The sequence below is a fragment of the Eublepharis macularius genome, chromosome 10 (genome assembly GCF_028583425.1).
Source record: "Eublepharis macularius isolate TG4126 chromosome 10, MPM_Emac_v1.0, whole genome shotgun sequence".
Lineage (NCBI taxonomy): Eukaryota > Metazoa > Chordata > Lepidosauria > Squamata > Eublepharidae > Eublepharis > Eublepharis macularius.
The window spans coordinates 1,032,077-1,052,317 of record NC_072799.1 but is presented as its reverse complement, the minus strand read 5'-3'; the positions used below and the strand labels follow the sequence as shown (position 1 = coordinate 1,052,317).

The 20,241-nt window shown below is 56.3% G+C and overlaps 1 protein-coding gene across 1 annotated transcript in view; it reads right to left on the bottom strand.

Moving 5' to 3' along the window:
• Nucleotides 1-4,774: 4,774 nt before the first annotated feature.
• The window catches only part of SFXN5 (sideroflexin 5), a 126,881-nt gene continuing 111,414 nt past the window's right edge, over nt 4,775-20,241 (bottom strand). The window contains exon 14 of the mRNA XM_054990062.1: nt 4,775-10,361. Coding sequence (XP_054846037.1) covers nt 10,284-10,361 — 78 coding nt within the window. The 3' untranslated portion in view covers nt 4,775-10,283. The remainder of the gene's footprint in view (nt 10,362-20,241) is intronic.

The window sequence follows — 20,241 nt, the reverse complement described above, 5'->3', positions numbered from 1 at the left end:
GTATTGGGGGGGGCGTGCTTTGGCCTTCCTGGCCCTTTGAAGGTTTGGATGTGCCTGGTGCCCCTGTCCTTACACATGCAAGGTGCCCTTGAAAGGGTGCTGCTCATGAGGCTCTTGATGCAGGAACTGCCTTCTACCAAGGCAGACGCTCGGCCCAGCCAGTCCAGTCTCGTCTATTTCAAGGGGAAGTGGTCCTGAAAGATCTTAGGTGGAAAGACATCTTCCTTTGCAGCTGGGGTTGCCAACTCTGGGTTGGGAAATTCCTGGAGATTTGGGGGTTGCTCCTAGGGAAGGACCGGACCTCAGCAGGACGTAATGCCACAGAGTCTGCCACCCAAAGCGGGTTGCCTGGGGGAACTGGTCTCTGTTGCCTGGAGATCCGTTGTAATTCCAGGAGGTCTCCAGACCACCCCTGGAGGCTGGCAACCTTATCCTTACTCCATTTATAAGGAGGCCTGTGCAGCTGAAGGAATCTCTAGCATTTTGCCCGTATTTAGCCCAGTCCCTTCAGCCTTCACCATAGCTTCCGGTGAAGGTCCCATTATTGGTGAGGAGAAATGAACGCTGTAGCCTATGCACAGATTTGCTTTGGGGTGGCACTCTTGAGGCCACCCTGTTTTTCAGGAGCAGCCCGCCAAGAGTGACTGGACATGCCCTTGGGTCACGTGGTATAGCCCCTTCCCCAGTCCAGCATTGGCAGCCTTTCCGCCCGGGACAGAGCTGCTCCAAGGCAAACCTGTGTTTTGCATACAGAAAGTCCCAAGTTCAGCAATATAAAGGATCGTGGCTAGCAGGGCAGGGAAAGAGCTGCTGCTAGTTGGGCCGCTTGGTTCTGGCCTTCTCCTCAAGCCGAATCTGTCCAGAGGGCTGGCTATGGCTGGACTGTGGTTGCTACCTAAGAGAGCCCCCCCCCACCGCAGGAGACAAAAGCTGAGGGAGTCTTACGGTTCTTGGCACCACTGAGTCCAAACCCCCACCCAGCTATGAAGGTCACCTCACTGGGTGACCTTGACCAGCCTCGCTTACCTCACAGGGTTCTTGTGGGAACAACACCCTAACCCTACTCACTGCTTGGACAAAGGGCAGGACAGGAAAAGGGCAGAGCCTGCGGTTGCGTTGCCTGTGGCTGCCGAGCTCTTGGGTGGGGGGTCTCAGCGAGGGATCAGCCGGAGCAGAGCCCCCCTCCCCCCGCCCCCCCAGCCAGGCACTTGAATGCTGCTGCCTCTCGCCAGGCATCAAAGGAGGGACGTGGGGAGGCCAGGCGGAGCAGCTGGCGCTTCCCAGGTATGGCAGGTATGCGAGGGGGTGACAGTTGCACAGGGCTTCACACCTGCGCCAAGGATTGAATGTCCAAGCGGGGCCCATTTCAAAACACCTTTGCCTTCTCTTCCGTTTGTAAGTGCCCCAGACTGACGAATAAAAGGGCCCTGCGCCCGGCTGGGGATCTCAGCCACGCTGGCCCTGCCCTTCCTCCGAGGCCCCTCCAGGAGTGGCAGGTCAACTCCACACCAGCCCCACAGAACTCGGGGCAGGCCACGTTCCCAGAGGGAGGGGCAGAGGTGAATCCACTGGAGTTCGAGTTAATGCCGTACAGAGAAGGGGGGGAGGCTTCCCGCAGGGCAGCCCACAAGTGGGGGAGCAAAGGCACTCCCTGGCCCTTGCCGAAAGCCACGGCCCTGCCCCATTTTGCCAGGCTGGTCTTCACAGTCCACAGGCACCAGATTCGGCGGGAGGGCGTTGCCGGGGCCACACCGCTAACTTCCTCAAGCAGTGCCTTTTCCCAGGCTCATTCCTGGGGTGGGGTGGGGGGGCTGTTTTGAGAGGGGAGAAGCCAGTGGACCAGGACCCCACAGGTCTCCCCCCCCCACTTAAGCAGGAACCAATGGAATGGCCGTGGGAATCCTGAGTTGGTTCTGTGCTAAAGGGTCTCTAAGCAAGAGGAGACAGCTGGGCTGCGGGGGGGGGGGGGGGGCTATTGAGTGAGCAATGCAAGAAGACGAGTTTATTTGTCTGCATCCATGAATACCTATCTTTGTCCTTGATGGGGACCCTAAGTAGCTTGCATCATTTCTCTCTCCTCCATTTTATCTTTGCAACATCCCTGTAAGGAAGGTGAAGCTGAGAGGTGCGAGACCCCAACGTCACCCCGGAAGCTCCCACGGCAGCGCAGGAGTCATGCTTGGGTCGCCCAGATCCCAGTCTGTCACTCTAGCCACTACACCATGCTGTCTCTCTGTGGAGAGGCTGGGGGACAGAAGCTGGTCAACTCCGCCCTCCCACTCCCCACAAGTTGTGTCTAGAAGTCACGATCCCATGACAGTTTGATGGCCACCAAGGCAGATGCCCCCCAAAGGATGAGAAAATCCCACGGCTGGTCTCGCACCAGGGATTTGCCCCGGGAAGCCCCATGTGCCAAGGCAGGGAGTGGGTTGCAAGGGTGGGGGGCTTCTGCCCTCCTGCTGTGCTTGGGGGCTTACTGGAAGCCCTGTGGGAAGCAGAAGGAGAGAGCAGGTAGATCCAGCCGGGGAAAGCAGGCGCCTTCCCAAGCTCCCCCATGCAAAAGGGCAGACCCACCCCTTAAGCCAAGCAATGGCACGCAGCCCCCAGATCTGGGCAATAATTACCTTTTTAATGGCTAGGGAAGGGGGGGCGGGAACCACTCTCGGAGGAATCCTTCCAGAGGGCAATGTTATTGTTTGACAGGCAGCAGTCTTGGCCACGCCCCAAGGGGCTCAACAATTAACAGGGACCCTCTCATGCAGTCAGTCTCAGGTGACACACAATCACACAATCCTGCGGGGTCAGGATGTCTCCTTGCAGTTCCCACACCCTGGCTGGGAGCAGCATCGCCCCATCAGCCACTTTCCAAAGGCAGAGGCCCTCTGGCTCCGGCTGCCTTCCCTGTTGCCCAGGCAGCAAAGCTCCAGGCCCTGCCTCTGCCGGGTAGGCCAGGACCATTGGACAGACGCTGATGAGCAGGGCGGGCAGAAGGATGCCAGAGGGGTGCCCTGCACCAACAGGCGCCTGCTCAGGGCTGGCCCCAAGATGTTCTGCTGCCCAGGATGCAAATGCCACCTGAGCACCCCTGCCACGCTCCCACTGCTTACTCCGGTACTGGAACTTGGCACCCAGGGAAGCTGAAACAGCTGATGGGCAGGCCGGCGGCACAAGTCCTTCTGCACACAATGCAGCGGCCGGAAGAGGCAGCACCAGCCTCTGGAGGAGATTGCACCTCAGGATTAGAGAAAGGCATGGGGGAGGAGAGGCCTGGCACCACAGTAGGGCATGATGGCAGAAGGCTAGGAGGGCCAGGAGTGGAGGGTGGGCATGGTGGCTTCTCGCTCTGCGAATGGGCTTCCTGGGAATGGATGCTGCACCAGTGGTCCCTCCCTGGGTCTGATCCAGCAAGTTCGTCTTCCTTTTACCGTGTGTGTGTGTGTGTGTGTGTGTGTGTGTGAGAGAGAGAGAGAGAGAGAGAGAGAGAGAGAGAGAGAGAGATCAAAAAGAGTCCAGTAGCACCTTTAAGACTAACCAATTTTATTGTAGCATAAGCTTTCGAGAATCTCTAACTCAAGCCCTGCTGAAATGCCATGAGAAACCACTGCACGTGGATGGAGGTTTTTCTGCCGGCAGGAGAACTTCCCAGTGGATAGGGCCCACTCTGCCACCTTTACTGGCATCCGGGTTCAACTGCCTCAACCAGCTTGTGACAGGGCCAGCTTTACATACTGGGCTGCGTGATGGTCTTGCCTGAGCTGCCACAACCTGGGGGGCTTCACTCACACAGACAGGGAGGGGCTTCAGTCAGTTGCTGGAGTGCCAGGGAGGGTTTCCTGGGTACAAAAGGTCGTTGATGCCCCTGTGGCCCCACCTAGGGTTACCCAAATGTGTGTGAAGGACAGCACCCCCCACTAAGCCAAACAAAAGCCCCCCCTTGTTCCCATCCAGAGAGGTGTGGGAGGAGGGCAGGAGTCTGGGATACATCCCAAACATCTGTGGGACAAGAAGGGGACACAAGCGCTCTGAGCCATGGTTTCTATGTGGAACCTACATATCCAGAGGCAATCTACCTCCAGGTACCTGTTTGGAGGGGGGCACAGCAGGGGAGAGTTGTTGTCTTTATGCCCTGCTTGCCAGAGGTTAGGATGGGGAACATGACGGCCTTCGGGGGCTCTTTTTAACACACTGGGGCAAACACAGCATCTCCAGGCACCATTCTGTGCTCTGGTTGTGTGGGAACAGCCACTTGTTGGAGCACGATCGGAAACAGAAGGCAGCATTCCTGAGCACGATGCAGCCCACGTTCCTGGCGACTGAGCCTCCTTCCACAGGGAGGGAGAGGACACTGCAGGCAGCTTTCATGAAGGACGCGTCCCTGTGGCGGCAGCCCCCCCCCGGCGCCGCCACCCTTCCTTTGCCTCAGCACCCATGGCCATTCTCCCCTCTGCCACTAGGGGGCCTTGCTTTTGTTTCTTTAATGCCGATTGGCATCCACCCCCCCCCCCGGGTGACTGAATGATCTGGCTGCTGGGCCTGCTGAACCTCACCTTTCATTTCAAAGAGCAAGCCTGTAGCCCCATCCATTGTGGAGATATAAGGGGAAAGACATCCCTGCAATGAAAAGGACGAGCTACTTCCTTTAAAAGAAATGAAAACTAGGAATTCAGAGGAACGAGCAGATGACACTATAGTGATATGTAAAATAGTACAGTCCAGTAACACCTTTAAGGCTAACCAACTTTATTGTAGCATAAGCTTTTGAGAACCACAGCTCTCTTCGTCAGATGTGATATGCCAACTGCTGATTTTTTAAAGCCCCAAAGCCCTCTGGTGGCAGAGGCGGGTGGGATGGCAGCTCTGTGGGAGAGGCTGAGACAAGGAAAATGGTGCCAGTCTGGGCAGGAGCAACAAAAATGCACATCTGCCCATCCACAATGTGTGCAAAGGCACTTCGACTGCGATCGTTCAAAAAAAAATATTCCAAACCAAGTTCGCAAAAAAGCAAAACACGGAAAGTGGATGGAGATGACCTCGTGTGGATGTTCTGAAAAGAGCCTCTACGTGGAAGCTGCCGGCACTTGTCCAAGGGCCAGGCCAAGCCAGAGCCAGGCCTTGAAGAAACCGCCCAGATTTCAACTGCAGTCAAGGCAAATGTTTGGGGGGGAGGGGCTTTGACACTGCAGCCTCCCAAGTAACAGGCAAATGGTTTAGATGCATTCGCTTTTATTCTAGACAGTTAGAAGTGTTACATAAAGAGTCGTCATCAATAAATCTATTTAGGAGGTTAAAAAGACACCGAGTGCATTTCAGAGTCGATGAGCGTGGACAGAGGTCGGTCATAAAGGGAGGCCCTCAGAACCGCCGGAAGACCAGTGACAGTTCAGAGGAAGGAACACCCCCCCCCCCCGATTCCTCTGAGCTGCAGTTCGCAGGGCACCACAGCAAGGGGGTGTCTGCAGCGCTGAGTCTTGCACCTGAGCGAAGGCTGGGCTGCTATCGGCACCAGGCGCGGCAGCTAGCATGCTGTGGAGCCCCACTCACGTTTTCTGATTTGTGCACAGCTGAAGGCTCTCTGGTCCGTATGCCCAGCAGACCCGGGGTCTCAGAGACACAATCAGATACCTGCCGAGTGAGGCACTCCCCCCTCGTGCTGTGCACTGCCCCAGAGCTTGCCACGTTTTCGGTGCCCTGGGCCAGCTGGCCAGCCAGCCCTTCTGTTCCAAATGCCACATTCCCTGATGCACCCGGGACTCTATGGCAGCAGGAGGCACTGTGGGGGAGGGGGGATTGCTGGCTGGGGGTGGCTCAAGGAGCTGGCAGGGGTCAGCTGCCCTGAAACTCCCCTGGGCCATTGACCTTGATTGTGACTCCCCATTTCACACAATCCCTCTTCAGTAACAAGCTATGGAGTTGAGCCCGCTGGCAAGTGAGGGTCCGAGGCAGGGACTCCTCCACGGAAGGAGCCCCTAATGCTCTGCTCCCATTGGGAGGCATGCCTCTCCGGGCAGAGTTCTGTGTCTGCCCCCAGCGCCCTAAGCGTCCAGGTGGGAAAGACGGGAGCATCAACCTGCCACTTGCCATCCTGCCGTAATACCTAAAGACCCCTGAAGGGATCCTCGAGGCGCTGGAGTGGAGCGCAAGTGAGCACAGCACAATGAAGCAGGCAAGGATGGACGGGGCCGTTCCAGCAGTCGGGCACGAGGATGCAGAGACTGGCCACCGGCCATGGGCCGGGATTGGGCCAACCCCCTTCCCTACCATCCCTGCTGGCTGGGGCCAGGCCTTTGCTGCCCTTGCTGCTGGGCCTCAGCCACCAGTGATGGGCTAAGGGGAAAGAGCCAGCCTTCCCCCGGACTAGGCTGCGATCTACCAAGAAGCCAAAGGAACGGCTCTTTGCCCAGAAGCCGTCTCCTCCAGGAAGGGGGAGGCCCTCCGGTCAGCTCTATGTTGTCAGGCCCACAAGCCCACCGTTCACATGGGCTGAGCAGTCCCTCCACCCGCAGGGATCCCGTGACCTCTTTCCTCCCTTCCGCCCAGCCGTCTTGGTTGGGGAACAGAAACTTGTGGGGGGGCCGGGGAGGGGCGATGCCTGAGAAGCTGCGGGAGCTCTGAGGTGCCCCTGGGTGGAGGCATGCCAGGCTCCAGGGTGGCTCCATGGGAGAGGAGGGCAGGGGGGGCAGGGGGAATTCCTTCCTGCCTCCCCCGAGTTCCACTGGACTGGGAAGCCCACCTCACTGGGATACGAACCTTGACGGTTCCCGTGACATGGTGACCTTCCCAGACCTCTGCCACTCGCTGGCCTGCGGACGGACGGGGATCTGGGGAAAGCCCAGTCCTTCACGGCCTCTTTCTGCCGCTACACAGTCCTCATTATTTCTTAATTAACATACCCAAGAAATCAATTAACTGCTGTGCTCCTAATTAAAAGCTACAGAGATGATCACCTCATTATTATTAGCTACTGAGGTGAGCAACCCAACGTAGTGTGGGCTCCTTCCCCTCCCCCGTTCCCCCAATTATGGGAAATGATAAACGCAAACGCAGCCACGGCTCCTGCGGATCCCTGGCTCCTTTTGTACTCGAAGAGGGATGGCAAAATTAATTAGCTATTAGGCGAATGTGTGGCGGCTGTTTGCTCCTTCGTTCAGGCTCTGCTGGCTGCCCTGGCACAGATGAGCCCTTCTGGGATTCCACCGGGCAAGGGCAGGAGGGCGACCCCTGACCCGTGTCGGCGGCTGGGGGGAACCCCGCCCAAAAGGCAGGAGAGCCCCCCTTCCTCTGGGGCAGTTGAGGGGGCAGAGCAGCACCGTTTGGATAGCCACGTTTCTCTTGTGGCGAGCGCAGGAGACTTCGGTGAAGAACAGGGGGGGCATTCCCCAGGGCATCGGGGGTCAGCTTTGGGCGGCCGTTTCAAAAAGGCTGCTGCTTTCTAAAAAGTGTGTGCGCGCGCACGTGCACACATGTGCATGTGAAAACCCCTCCTTCCTCAAAGCCAGATGACATGTGTGGGCATTTTAAAATGGAAAGCGCTCCCCCCCCCATTCTCCTGAGATCAGAACATGCCTGGAATGCTTTGAAGGCTCAGAGAAAAGAGGATTTTTTAAAAAGTTAAGGCAGAACTAATTTGGGGAAATCCAAGGATAAACGGACAGGCAAGACATGTTTCCCGTCCAAACCTCCCCTTTTAACCCCAAATTCAAAGCTGTTGATGTTTTTGGAATGTCCCAGATGCTAACATCTGGTTGGAGCTCAGAGGGGTTTTCAACAGGAGCGCGAGTGCTGGGCCTTGGTGCACCTCTAGGCGGCCTCCCCAGGGGGGTGCTGGCGCCCCTTCTGAAGTGCTTTGCACTTGACCAATGGCCGTCTGTGGGAAAGCCAGCAGAGGGGCTTCCTCCCCAGCCCCCACCTGGCCAGGAAATCTGCCTTCCAGCTGCCTGAGAATTGGGGCCATGCTGACTTCAAGGTCAACAGGGCTGCCGCTGCCCTGTTCCAGACGCACCCAGCTGAGCTTACTGGCAGCTTGGGAATGAGCAAACCCCCAAACCTCCTGGCTTCCAAGCTCCCAGCCTCTCTGGCATGCAGTGCAAGGAAAGGGGGGGGGCTCTGCAGTCCCTTTGCCTCTTTCCAGCATGGCACAGAACGGGGCAGAGAAGTCAGCCAAAAACTGGGCTGCTCCCGCCACGGGGCAACCTGTTCAGCCCACACAGCAGTAATGTAGCTAGACATCCCCCCCCACACAACTCCTTTCCTTATTTGCTCCCTCCAAGGGCCCCCCATAGCTGTGACCCGCCCCCAAATTTTTGCCATTTTTTGGGCTCTCTGCCCACACTTGGCACGATGGCTGCTGGCCCTACAGCTGGGAGGGGAACAGAGGGTGACACCAGCCCCGCCCTGCCTGCTTCTCTCACCCCAGAAGAGGAAAGAACTCCAACCACCTCAACCCCAAGAAACAGCCCCTGCCCCCGCCACTGCCTGGGGCTGCTGCCAGGGGAGAGGGTTCCAGCAGGCCATGCCCCCAGCCCCTGCCCCCCTCCTGGAAAGCGCTCCGAGGTCCATAAGGAGGAGGAGCTCAGGCAGTTCTGCTGTCCGTCCCACCCAGCAGGCCTTGCTCAGAAGAAATCCAGTCCTGCACCACAAGCCAGGCCAAAGCACCCCCGACCTGTATCCTAAAAAACCCACCCACCGCACGATCTAGTGAAGTAAAAACAAGAGCAGGCGAAGACTCCCTGGTGCAAATCCAAGGCAGATTCAAGATCATTCCAGCCACACTCATCCAGGGCATGGGATCTCTCCCCACCCTCCACAGATCCTCCTCAGTGACAGGCCCCTTGACTTCCAATGTCTGATTGACACCAACACGGGAGCCAAGCCGAGCCGACAGCTGCCCTTCCCAGTTCCGGAAGGGAACTGGGCTCCCCGGAGCCGGGAGAACAGGGAGTCCCACCCACCCGGGGAATCACCATGGCAACAGCCCAGGGGCACCCACTCTTCATTCTTCCAGAAAATCGCAGCCTGCAGCCCAGAGACCGGGGGGGGGGGGACACACACTCTGTTTCACTCCCATGGCAAGGAATTCTCTGCACATCTGTACTGAAGCCTCTGCCCACGGAGCTCTACAAACGCCCTGAGAGCCAGCAAGGCACCTGCGGGGAGGGCTTTTGGGTTACGAAACCATTTCTCTCCTAGTCAGATGTAAGTCAGGAAGTATAGATGCTGCTGCTGGCCCCCGTCCCCTCTGCCTGGGGATGCGATCACGAAATGTTCTGCTCTTCAGAACAGACCCTCCAGGCTGTCAGTGTGCAGAGCTTCCTTCAAATGGCTAGAGCCCAGCTCTGCACTCAGAGCTAGAAAAGTCAGGGAGGGTTTCTTGAGGGGAGTTCCAGAAGACCACTGGAAGACCACTGGTGCCTTATCACCAGCCTTGGCTCTTTGTGAACAGGCCAGCTCCCGCTGCCGACCAGGGCAGCACCTTTCTCCTGCCCACCACGGACCTTTATGTGGCACAAGCTCTCTCTCATGCCCGTTCTGGAGTGATGCCTTCAAGGAAGCCCTGGGGACAGAGGGAGGGGCTGCATGGATGGGGGGTGGGGTGGAGAGGGGGCCACAGACCACTCTCAAAGGGCTACAGCTATGCTGGTGTGACAAATGCAACTTGAGAATTCACCCACTAAAGAGGCGGTGGAATGTCAAGGTGCCCTCCAGCACTGTGCCTGCATGGGTGGCTGGGAGAGGCCAGGAGGGCGGGGGCGCAGGCTGGCTGGTGCCTACTGCACAGGCTGGTCTGGAGTCCAGAAAGGCCAAAGTGGAATCAATGGCCTTTGACTAGCAAGGTGCCCTACCGACATCTCTTAATTTATGCAGCAAGAATGGATTTCTGTGCAGCACCAAACAGTGCGGAGGGTCCAAGCAGCAGCTCCTCCCACAAAGAGTGAGGCAGAAGCAGGGAAAGGTGCTGTCCGGATCCCCTTCGTGCACGTGGCGCTGCAGAGTGAGGAGGCGAGCTCTGTGCTTGCCAGCTCTCTCACGCCCCTCCTCCTCGCTCATTTCTTCTTGCTGTTACTGTCGCTAATTTAAAACTTTAAATATTAATCTTTTCAACCAACGTGAGATGCCGAGTCTCGGAAAGTGTTAATTTACTCGCAGCTCTTGACGGTGGGAATATGTTACGAGTGCCAAGCTGTGTTGCTCTGTATTGTATTCATCTCCCCCCCCCCGCCCCTTCCCCGGTGGCGCTGGCGCATGCGCTTCCCTCTGGTGCTTGCCCTGTTCCGCACCACTCAGCCTCACAACCCTTTGTTGTAGACAACGGTCTTGCTTGCCGTGGCTCGAGCAATCTCGGGTTCCAGGCACGATGTCTCAATCTGAAGGGGAAAAGCAGAGGCACAAAGTCAGAGCAGGCTGTGTGGAAAGGCAACTCGGTTCCCAGAAGGAGAGCAGTGTGTGGGTCCCGGGGAGCCTCTCTGTGGGCACCACTCTGGCCGCTGCAGCCTTGCCTGTCAAGCTCGCTCCAGAATCCTGGCCCCAGAGCCTCAGCTGCTTCTCCCACTCTGGGTCAGGCTATAAATCAGACCGAATGAATTCTCTCTCTCTCTCTCTCTCTCTCTGACACACACACACACACACACACACACACACACACACACACACACACACACACACAGATAAATACCTCACTTAGGTATTAACCCAAGCCCCACTGAAAGCTACAGGCAAGCAAATGGCGTTCCTCCTGCTGGGGCTGAACCATTTTCAGAGAGATGAAATGGACACAGCGAGCCCCACGCTGGGACCAGAGAAGACGAGCGAAGCTCTTCACTGACGGCTCTCCAGTGAATATGAAAACTGGAGGCAGAGAACTGGATTGCCCACGGGCTTCGGAGTGGACCATCCTGCACTCTCCACTGGACACTCGTTTGAGCTCCAGATCCCTCCGCCAAAGCACAGGGATCCCCGCAAGAGGGCAATTCCTGGGAAAGCCACAGAAGGCCGCAAGCCAGCTACGCTTCTTCATTTAAAGCTCCAAAATAGAGCAACAGCGGCTAAATATTTTTGTTCTGCCCCTAAGAGAACATTTCACCCTGTTCTAACAGAAAAAAGCCATTTTTCAGAAGCTGCCACTGAAATGGCCTCCAGAAGTTCTGAACCAACCATTGGTGGGAGTTGAGATGCCAACAAACTGCATAAAAATGGGGCTGCAAACCTCCCCCCCCAGTTGCTTTGTGCAAGTGAAGCGGAGACCATGCAGAGGCCAAGCCAATCATGCATGCCATTAGCAGAAGGCCATGGCAGGTCGCCTGGAGCTCGAGATACCCATAGCCCGCCCTCGCCCCTTGGAAGCCAACCAAACGCCTCCCCTCAGCGCCAGTCAGGCATTACAAGAAACAGCCCTTTTCTCAGGGGCTGCCCCGCCCCTCTTGCGCTCAGTCCATGTATCCTACGCAAGCATGGCCGGGCTTTGGATGAGAGCGACGCTCCCAGAGGTCTGAGGATTTCAGCAGTCTAGCTGTTGCATTATGTTTTCACGCAACATTTCCCCCCTTTATGGGGTCATCCCCCCCCCGCACGTGGATGCATCAATTTCTCTCCTGAACTCTAAAATGATGCATTTGGGGCAGCGGTTCTGCCGTTCTTGGCAGCAGCTCCAGGACCTCCCTGGGCAAGGGAAAGATCGGCCACCTCAGGCGCGTGCCCGTCACAAAGCCACGCTGGTCTTCACTTGTGCTTCACATGGCCTCAGGTCAGCCCTAGAATTGCTTCTGTTGTGTTTCAACATTTCTTCAACCCTGTACTAATTGCACACTATGTAATCCGCCTTGAGTCTCAGTGAGAAAGGCGGGCTATAAATGACGTAAAATAAATACATAAAAGACACCTGCCGAGGCTGGGATCCCCCTCCCTGGCAGTCCCACCAGATGGCTCTCCAGCCCATACTCAACCCGCCCGACAAACTAGGCGTGTTCTGCTTCAGCCTCTTGGCATCACAGGGTTCCTTCTCCTGGACGCCCTGGCATGCGGCCCTCGGTGGTCAAGCCACATGGGAGGGGTGCACAATATAATTCTGCCTAATTATACATAAATATATTTTAAAGTTATTTTAAAGTGAAAAGTGACTTGTGCTCAATAAATATATTACAAAACTATCATCATACTTTAAAGTCAATAAATGTTACAGAAATACACATTTACATTGGTGTTGGCTGAGAACAAACATTCTCTCTCCCGTACATAGAATTCCAATAATGTCCTTTATCTTTTCACAGATGCTGAAGAAATATTTATTGACTTTCAAGTATGATGATAGTTTTGTAATATATTTATTGAGCACAAGTCACTTTTCACCTTAAAATAACTTTAAAATATATTTATATATTATGAAGCGGAATTTTACTGTGCCTACCTCCAGTGTGGTTTGACCACCATGCCCTTTGTTTTGATACGGGGGGGGGGGGTGCCTCTTGTTCTGTTACCCTCTTGAAGACAGCAGGCGTTTGGAGGGCGGGGGGTTCTGGAGACCCTCAAAAAACCCAAGGTCCTCTTCAAAGGAACCGGGTTCAAGTGGCCCAGCAGAAAAGGGGATCACGTGCAGGAAGTGCAGACGGCAGCTAAGTGGGGGGGACGACGACGACAAGAAACTCAGGCTTACATTGCGGGAAGGAGGGAAAGTTTAAACTTCAGGGCCATCAGCTAACTAAAGAGCAGTTCAGCAACGCAGCCAATCAGACCAGAAAAGCATTTTCCTTGAGGTGGAGCTGCTGTTGTCAGACAAGCACCCCCCATATCCTTTTATGAATCCGTGCAATGATCATGCCCGTGCTCCCCCATTCCATATTTTTCCAGGCCTGATCAACAGCCATCTTTCCCAGCCCTCCTGCACTCTGTGGTCTCCCCTTCGGACATCTTGCAAGATCTTTCCTGCCCCTCACCGGCTTTTCCTTCATGAAGAGATCACAGCAGCCCCAGGAATGGCCCCAGCTCATGGCACTCGGACCCCAGTGGGGGTGTCTCTGCTGGCAGGATGCCAAGTGGAGCGGCTCCTGTGCCGCCTCCAGCCCCTGGCATCTCCTGGCTGCAGAAGCCCACAGGCTGCCCCCTTCTCCTTCTACGGCTGGGTTTGCAGAGGCACTGGGGGAAACCGTGCCCTGCCTTGGATCCTCCCAGGCAACAGTCTTTGAGACGGGCATCAACGCTGCCTGCCTCCACAGCAGAATGGAGAGAATGCACGGTGCCCTTCCCCTGGCACTCCCCCTGCCCATCTCCCTCATTCCAGGTGGTCCTTACATTTCAGAATGATTTCTGTGGATCTAAAACAATACTCTCTCTGTGGATCTAAAACAATGCTTCTGGCTCACTCCAAAACTGATCCGTTGTGCTTTTTTTGTGCATTTTACACAGACAGATATATGTACATATAGGAAATTCTATACATTGACTTCAGTGCCAAGGCTGACACAACAATACTAGGAACCTACAAAGAAAACTAAATGCTTTTGAAAATGTTTAACCTAGTTAGACAAATTAGCAAAAATTTGTGCAAAACAATTTAGGTATTTAAAATATTCAATGTTTTTAAAAACTGGAAAAACTGTTCTTAGCTTTCAGCTGCAAAAACCCAACAAAATATAACATCAAAGCAATCTTAACATGAGGTGCAACATAACCCTTCAGTAAAGCTGTTAAACAGTTCCCAGTGCATCCTGGGAAATAGCACTTCATTTATTCAAATGCACATATGTCAGGTTTTTGCACCATATGTCATTCCAAGCTATTTACAGTAATAATTAAATCTTAATCAACGTTTAACCTCTGTAAAATGTTTGAAGGGATCTAATCACCCTTCAGTCTGCACTAATGAAGGAGAAATATATAAACATAAAAAGAAAATGATGCACACCAGAAAGAAGAGTAATTGCAAAATTGTATTTCTTTTAAATATAATCAGCAAGTTATGTAAAGGAAGCCAACGGGTATTTTAAGGGAAGACATCTTGGGTGTCAGAGGTGTGAGGAGCTAATTTTGTGCTGCGATCCATAACAGATGCAGCATATTTTCTTTTAGTGCCATTATTAGCAACTTCACCATTTCTTCCCTTACTGAAACACAAAGCAGAACGTTACAAAAGGAGGACGCACTGCTGCTCTTCCGTGGTACCGGGAGGGATGAGTCGCCGTTCCGTTCCTACGCTGGGATCTACTCCCCTGGCAGCTGGGAGGCGGAGGCACTCCTGGGCCGATCCAGCGGGGCAGGGCCTGCATCCCGGAGGCAAGGAAGGATGCTTCTGGGGCATTTCTCAGGCCTCGGAGAAGAAGCCTGACACCACAGCTGGATCCCCACGCTGGAGACAGGTGTACCAGCAGCCAGTGCCAAAGTAGGTGGCAGAGAGGGGGTGGGGAGGACGTGAAGACAGAAGGCTGTGGGTCCATCAGCCCGGCACCCTCTGCCCCTATTGGCAGTGACTCTCCGGGTTCTCAGACAAAGGAAGGTCTTTCTTTCTCAAGAGTGCCGGCTTTTAAGCAGTTGCAAAGAGATGCTCAAGATGGAACCGAGAACCTTCTACACACCAAGAAGGGGCTCTGCCCGTGGCTGCCTCATTCCATGCTCTGCACATGAGTGCGCTCTTGCTACAGGACTGCTGATATTGTCCCAGAAAGGGGCATGGCGAGATTCTGTACAGGGACAGATTGTCAAGACTCTTGGGCCACACACACTCCCTAGTCCCTTAATCAAAAATCCTGCTACTTAAAAAGCTCTGCATCTGGGGTAAAGGCAGGGCTTTTTTTTCAGCAGGAACGCACCTCTTGAAAAGGGTCACATGGCCGGTGGCCCCGCCCCCTGATCTCCAGACAGAGGCGAGTTGAGATTGCCCTCTGCACCATGCGGTGCGGAGGGCAATCTAAACTCCCCTCTGCCTGGAGATCAGGGGGTAGGGCCACCGGCCATTTTTGCAGAGGGTGGTTTAAACTTTAACCCCCCCCTTGTTCCAGCTAACCCGAAGTGACCTCATTGTGCAGTCCTGAGTGCCACCACTGAGGTTCCACGGCCTCTTTCCCTAGTTAAGAAAGAACCCACACTTGGCAGAGAGGCGCTCTGCCTCCTGGTGGGGTCTGGGAAGGAGGGGCTGGCAGGTGGAGTTGCCGCAGTCCAGGGCCTCTTGGCCCAAGTTGCGCAGGACAAAACAAGCCCGTTCCTACAGAAGCTGCTGGGATCCGTTCTTTGGGGAACCTGGAGGGTCTTCCTAAGTAAGTTCCCATCATTGCACATCCAAAAATAATTTCTAGTCCGTCACAAACCGTATGCCCCATATTAGGGTTGCCAAGCCTCAGGTGGGGCCGGGAGCTCTCCCAGAGTGACGGCTGATCTCCAGAGGACAGAGACCAGCACCCGCGAAGAAGGCCGCCGCTGCTTCCGGGGGTGGACTCTACGGCACACATCCCTGCTGAGCTCCTTCCCGCCCCCAAACTCTCCCACCCGAGGGTTTGGACCGAGCATGTCCCCCTTGTAGGGTACCAGAGCCTGGGGGAGCATGAGTCTTGGCGGTCCAAAGCTCATTTGGGGGTTCTTGAACTGGGAACCAATTTCTGCCACCTTCCCTTCCCCAGAATTGGAACTGGAGAGCAGTCGCCTCGCCTCGCTTCGCCTGCTTTACCAAGAAGCAGGTCCCTTGTCAAGCTGCCCGCATCCCTCTGCACCACACGCCTCCCAGCAGAGCGCAGATACAGCAGCACTCCGTGGCGCAGGGTCAGAGCGCCAGGCTAGGGTCGGAGAGACGCAGGTTCAAATCCCAGCTCAGCCACGGATGCTGGCTGGGTGGCCTGGGGCCAGCCACACATGCAGCCTAACAAGCCACACAGGGCGGCTGTTGTGAGGATAAAATGAAGGAGGGAAGAACCAGGGCCACCTTCAACCCCTGGGAGGAAGGGCAGGATACAAGTGCATGACACACACGCAAGGGAGCCAAACCACACCCTGCAGCCGAGGCAGCCGCCAGTCTCTCGCCCATTTGTCCTGCAGCAGAATTCCTTCCCAACTCTGAACATGCCAGTCAGGAGGAAGGTCTGCTCGGTTTCCCTAACGCAGCACGTGGAGGGGGGGAGGGCATAAATCCAGGCCCCTGATTGGAAAGGGGGGGGGTGTTCTCCCAAAGCCGGCAGTTCAGCAACCCCAGAGGAGGCCAGGCGTGGTCCTGATCTCTTGAGACTCACCTGGGCTTAACCCAAGCCAGCCTCTCCCTTGAGGAGGGAGCTTCTTTCCTCTAATCAACAGAGACAAGGCTAATTGGGGTGAGAGAGAGCTGGCGGTGAGTGCTGGCGTTGGTGTGTGTGGGGGGGGGCGGGGCGGAGAGAAATGGTGCCGCAGCCACAGCTGGGGCTGCAGAGCTGAGAGGCGGCGGCTCTGGGGAAGCAGAAAGTTTCAGCAGCCTGTGAGCAGGAGGGGCCAGGGAAGGTGCTTCCCATTTGCTGCTGCTGCTGCTCAGAGTCTGCCCTGCAAATGGGGCCAGAGAGGCAGAAAGCAGATGCCGTGTGCTTGGGTGGGTTGCTCTTTTCAAGGCCAGCGCGGGAAAGGGACAGGCAGGCTGGGACTGCAAGGCAAGGGGCCCAAGCCCCCCACCAGCCATCTCGCCACAATCTGGGGGGCAGAGCAGCAGATGGGCCTGCCTTGGGACTCACACTGCAGCCAGAAAGGGGGACACGGCGGTCCTGGAAAGCAGGAAGGCTTGGCCACGCTGACTGGGGACTGCAGCTGTGACCCAGCCACACCCTGATCTCCAAAGGAGCTGAGGGGTGAAGGGCACTGACTTGGCACGAGGGAAGGGGGGCACAGGCCCCTCTGGAGGGGCTGAAAACAGGAGTCTCCCTGCATCCAAGGGCCACAGAAAGCAAGGAGGCAGGAGCTCGGGCCCATAGGGCCTGCCCCCCTCCCAGAACTGAACCCTGATGCTGACGGAGAGCCTGAAAAAGAACATCCATCTCAGGATGGAGTGCCACGCCGCGGGGCGAGAGGAGGTGAAGGTGGTTCCATGAGCAACAGGCTCACAGGTCGTCACCAAGCGTTAGGTGAGATCCCAGCTCACTGCCTCTCAGAAGACATTCAAACTGATGGGCCAGAGCGTCAGGAAGGCCGGCCACCACGTCAGTCCCTGGTGGCCACCAGAACTAGACCAATGGCTAGTTGTGATGGAGAAGGACAGTGGGCCAGACCGGAGGAAGGCACTGCAGGCGCCAGGGTCCTGCCTACACAAACAAGGGTCACGCAACAGGCCTTCCTGGGTCCGTCTGACATCTTTGATCCGGGCTGCACTGGATGGGACCCTGGCCAGGGAGCTCCCCCTCACCCCCAGCCTGGAGCTGAGCGCAGGTCTGGATGCCCCTTCCCTAACCATCAGTCCCTGAGCTCTGCAAAAAGAGGGCAAACGGAGCCCACGACCACGAAAGGGGATGTCCCCCCATGCTGCAAAGCTCCACTGCTCTGCCCCACACCCCATGCAGGGCGTCTGGTGAGCACAAGTCCCAGCCGGAGGGGACCAGACATGGTCTAGAAGTTGGCAACCAGAACCGGGCCATCCCAGGGAAATCCAGGCACCTTTAGCTCAGGGGTCCCGTGCGATTCTCACCACACACTGCAAGTGTTCACATCTCACTTTTTGTCGGGATTGGTGTGTGCGTGTGTGTGTGGGGGGGGTCTTCTTCTAGGGCTGCTGAATGGCAGCCAGCTTTGGATTCCACAGACGCGCCGCAGAGGCTCCCAGGATGGCTGCGGGCTGAACGGCTGCAGCAACCCACGTCTAGCGGTTAGGAGTGGGGAGAGGGGGGCGAACCAGCATCCAGGGTCTGGTGGAATGAAAGGGGCCTTGCAAGGCTGAGGAGGCCAGCAGCCAGCCTGCAGCCCACACCGAGTCCCGCAGGGTGGCCAAGAGCCCTCGAGGGACACGGGTTTGTCTGCACCTTTCCCCCCTTCCAGAGGCACCTCAAGCTGGTCTAGAGAAAGAGAGGCAGGAGCCGGGGCCCTTCTCATTTTAACAAGCCTTCTGGTAACAGGCGAAAGGGAGTGGAAAGAGTCTGCCACACCGGAGGCCCTGCGTGGATTTGGCTCTCACTCTGCTGCAGCCGCAACATCCCAAGGGGCAAAGCCCCGGAGGGGGATCTCCAAGAGCTGCCCAGAGCTCGAGGATCAGGCTCCCTTCCCCCTCTGGCTTGCTCACTCGCCCTGCCCCTTTGCCCCCCCCGCCCCCCCGGGCCAGGAAAGGAGGCCAGCTCCGAGGGATGCAGAGCCCAGGAGCGCCCACACCCCTGCCAGGCCCAGCCATCTCAGGGGGGCAACCTACGAGCTCCAGAGGAGGTTCGGGGCTTCCTGCCTGGCCTTTGATCATCCGCTTGTTCTTGACACTTTAAAGCAGGGAATTTTAAAGGGGCGAGTGATGTTACTTAACAGCTTTCAGCAGCTCCACTTTCTCTTTGCTGGAGGAGCCACTCAGCCCTCCCCTTCTGCGCACAGCAAAGCAGCCTCGCAGGTGACAGGTGTGAAAATAAAAAGCCAAAGGGCTTAACGGAGCCCTGCCCGGAGGGAGGGGCTGCAGCCCATGGGCCGGCTCAACAGAAATCTCAGCAAGCCCAGCTGGGTGCTCCGGGAGCAGGGCCCACCTGGAACGCTCACCTGAGCAAAGCTCAGCCAGTCCCGGACTTCCCAGCTCCCAGCAGTAACAAAAAGGCAGCCAGGGAACTCTAGGAGCGGTTTGGCAAAGAACAAGCCGCCTCGGGAGAGCTGGTTCCAGGTGGGTAGCCATGTTGGTCTGTGGAAGAAGAGCAAGATTCAGGCCCATGTGCACCTTAGAGACCAACTAGATTTCCAGGGTAGGAGCGCTCGAGAGAGTCAGAGCTCCCTTCGTCAGACACCGTGCTCTGGAGAGCTGGGCAATCTCTTTCCTGCAGAGTCAAAACAAGGTCTTGAGCCTGCTCTGAACAGAAGAGTCCCGTTTTAGGCTACAGCAGGCGTCTGAAGGGCAGGCTCTCAGGTAAGCAGCAGTTAGCGGACGTTTGTCTCAAGGAGCAACTACCCTTCTGTAGGCACAAATCAGCCTCTGAAACTCACTGCCAACAGATCTTGCAAGGGCACTTAAGTGTCTTTAAAAATAAATAAACGGAAGATTGGTCTGTTAGTGGGGACTGGCCATACTGGTCCAAAGGGTCGAGACAGAGTGATGCTGACAGGTCAAGCAGCAGCACCCAACAGTCCCTGGTTCCATGGGGAGCCCTTGGCAAGCCTGCGCCTTCCCTCCCCACTTCATTGGAGAAGGGCAGGCCCGTCATCCTTCGTTCCCCCCCTCCATTGGGGGAACAGGGCCTCAGGCAGGGCAGGCTCTTTTCCAGGGCTGTTTGCTTCCTCACCCACCCCTGTTGGGAGGCTTGGCTCTGCAGCAGCCCCAGCCCCAATGAGGGCAGCATGAGGAGGGTGGGTGGGCAGGACCCAACCCCCTGGGGCTGCCCTTGCAAACCACCACAGGGCCTTTGCTCTCACCGGGCAGACCACGATTGTACAGTGGGAGGGGGCAGAGAACGGCATTTCTCACAGCCTCCTTTTTCTCTCCAGGTGAATAAAAACTTTCTCAAAGTACAAAATCTGCACGGTGGCCTCTCTTGGCACGCTACCCGTGGGCTAGTTGTTCCATTCCATCCAGCCCTCCCTCCTTGCCAAAATGTTCAAAATCCCTTGAAAACCAGAAGGACGGAAGTGGAATAAATGAGCTAGACTCAGACACTGCAAAACGAAACCTTTGGCCACAGAGACTGACCGACCAACCAACCGGCCTTGCCCCATTCCGACACTCAGCCCCATCCTGCTGCTCTAGAACAGCAGCCTTCTCTGGCCCGCTAAGCAGCCTTGCCCACACCATGTGGGTGGCGTGGAAGGGCCTCCGGTACACATGGCCCATCGCCATCCAGGAACGGGCCAGCTGCGCAAGTAGTCAAGCACCAGTCCAGGCCTGACACTGGGGTCACCCTGGGATCTAAATCTATCCCATGGGTTGCATGCCCCAGCCCCAGACAAAGTGCTGTGCCCAGAAGCCCAAATCACAACCATCTAGCTTTGACAGGAAATGACAGTCAAGCAGAGAGCAGATCACACATGATCCCAAGGAGAAAAAAAGAGATCCAGTTCTCAGGCGGCCCTGAGACAGCCACGGGTTGTGAGCGAGGGACCCCAAGGCTGCCTGCCCTCTTCCCGCCAGCCCTGGCTCCTGTTCCCTAG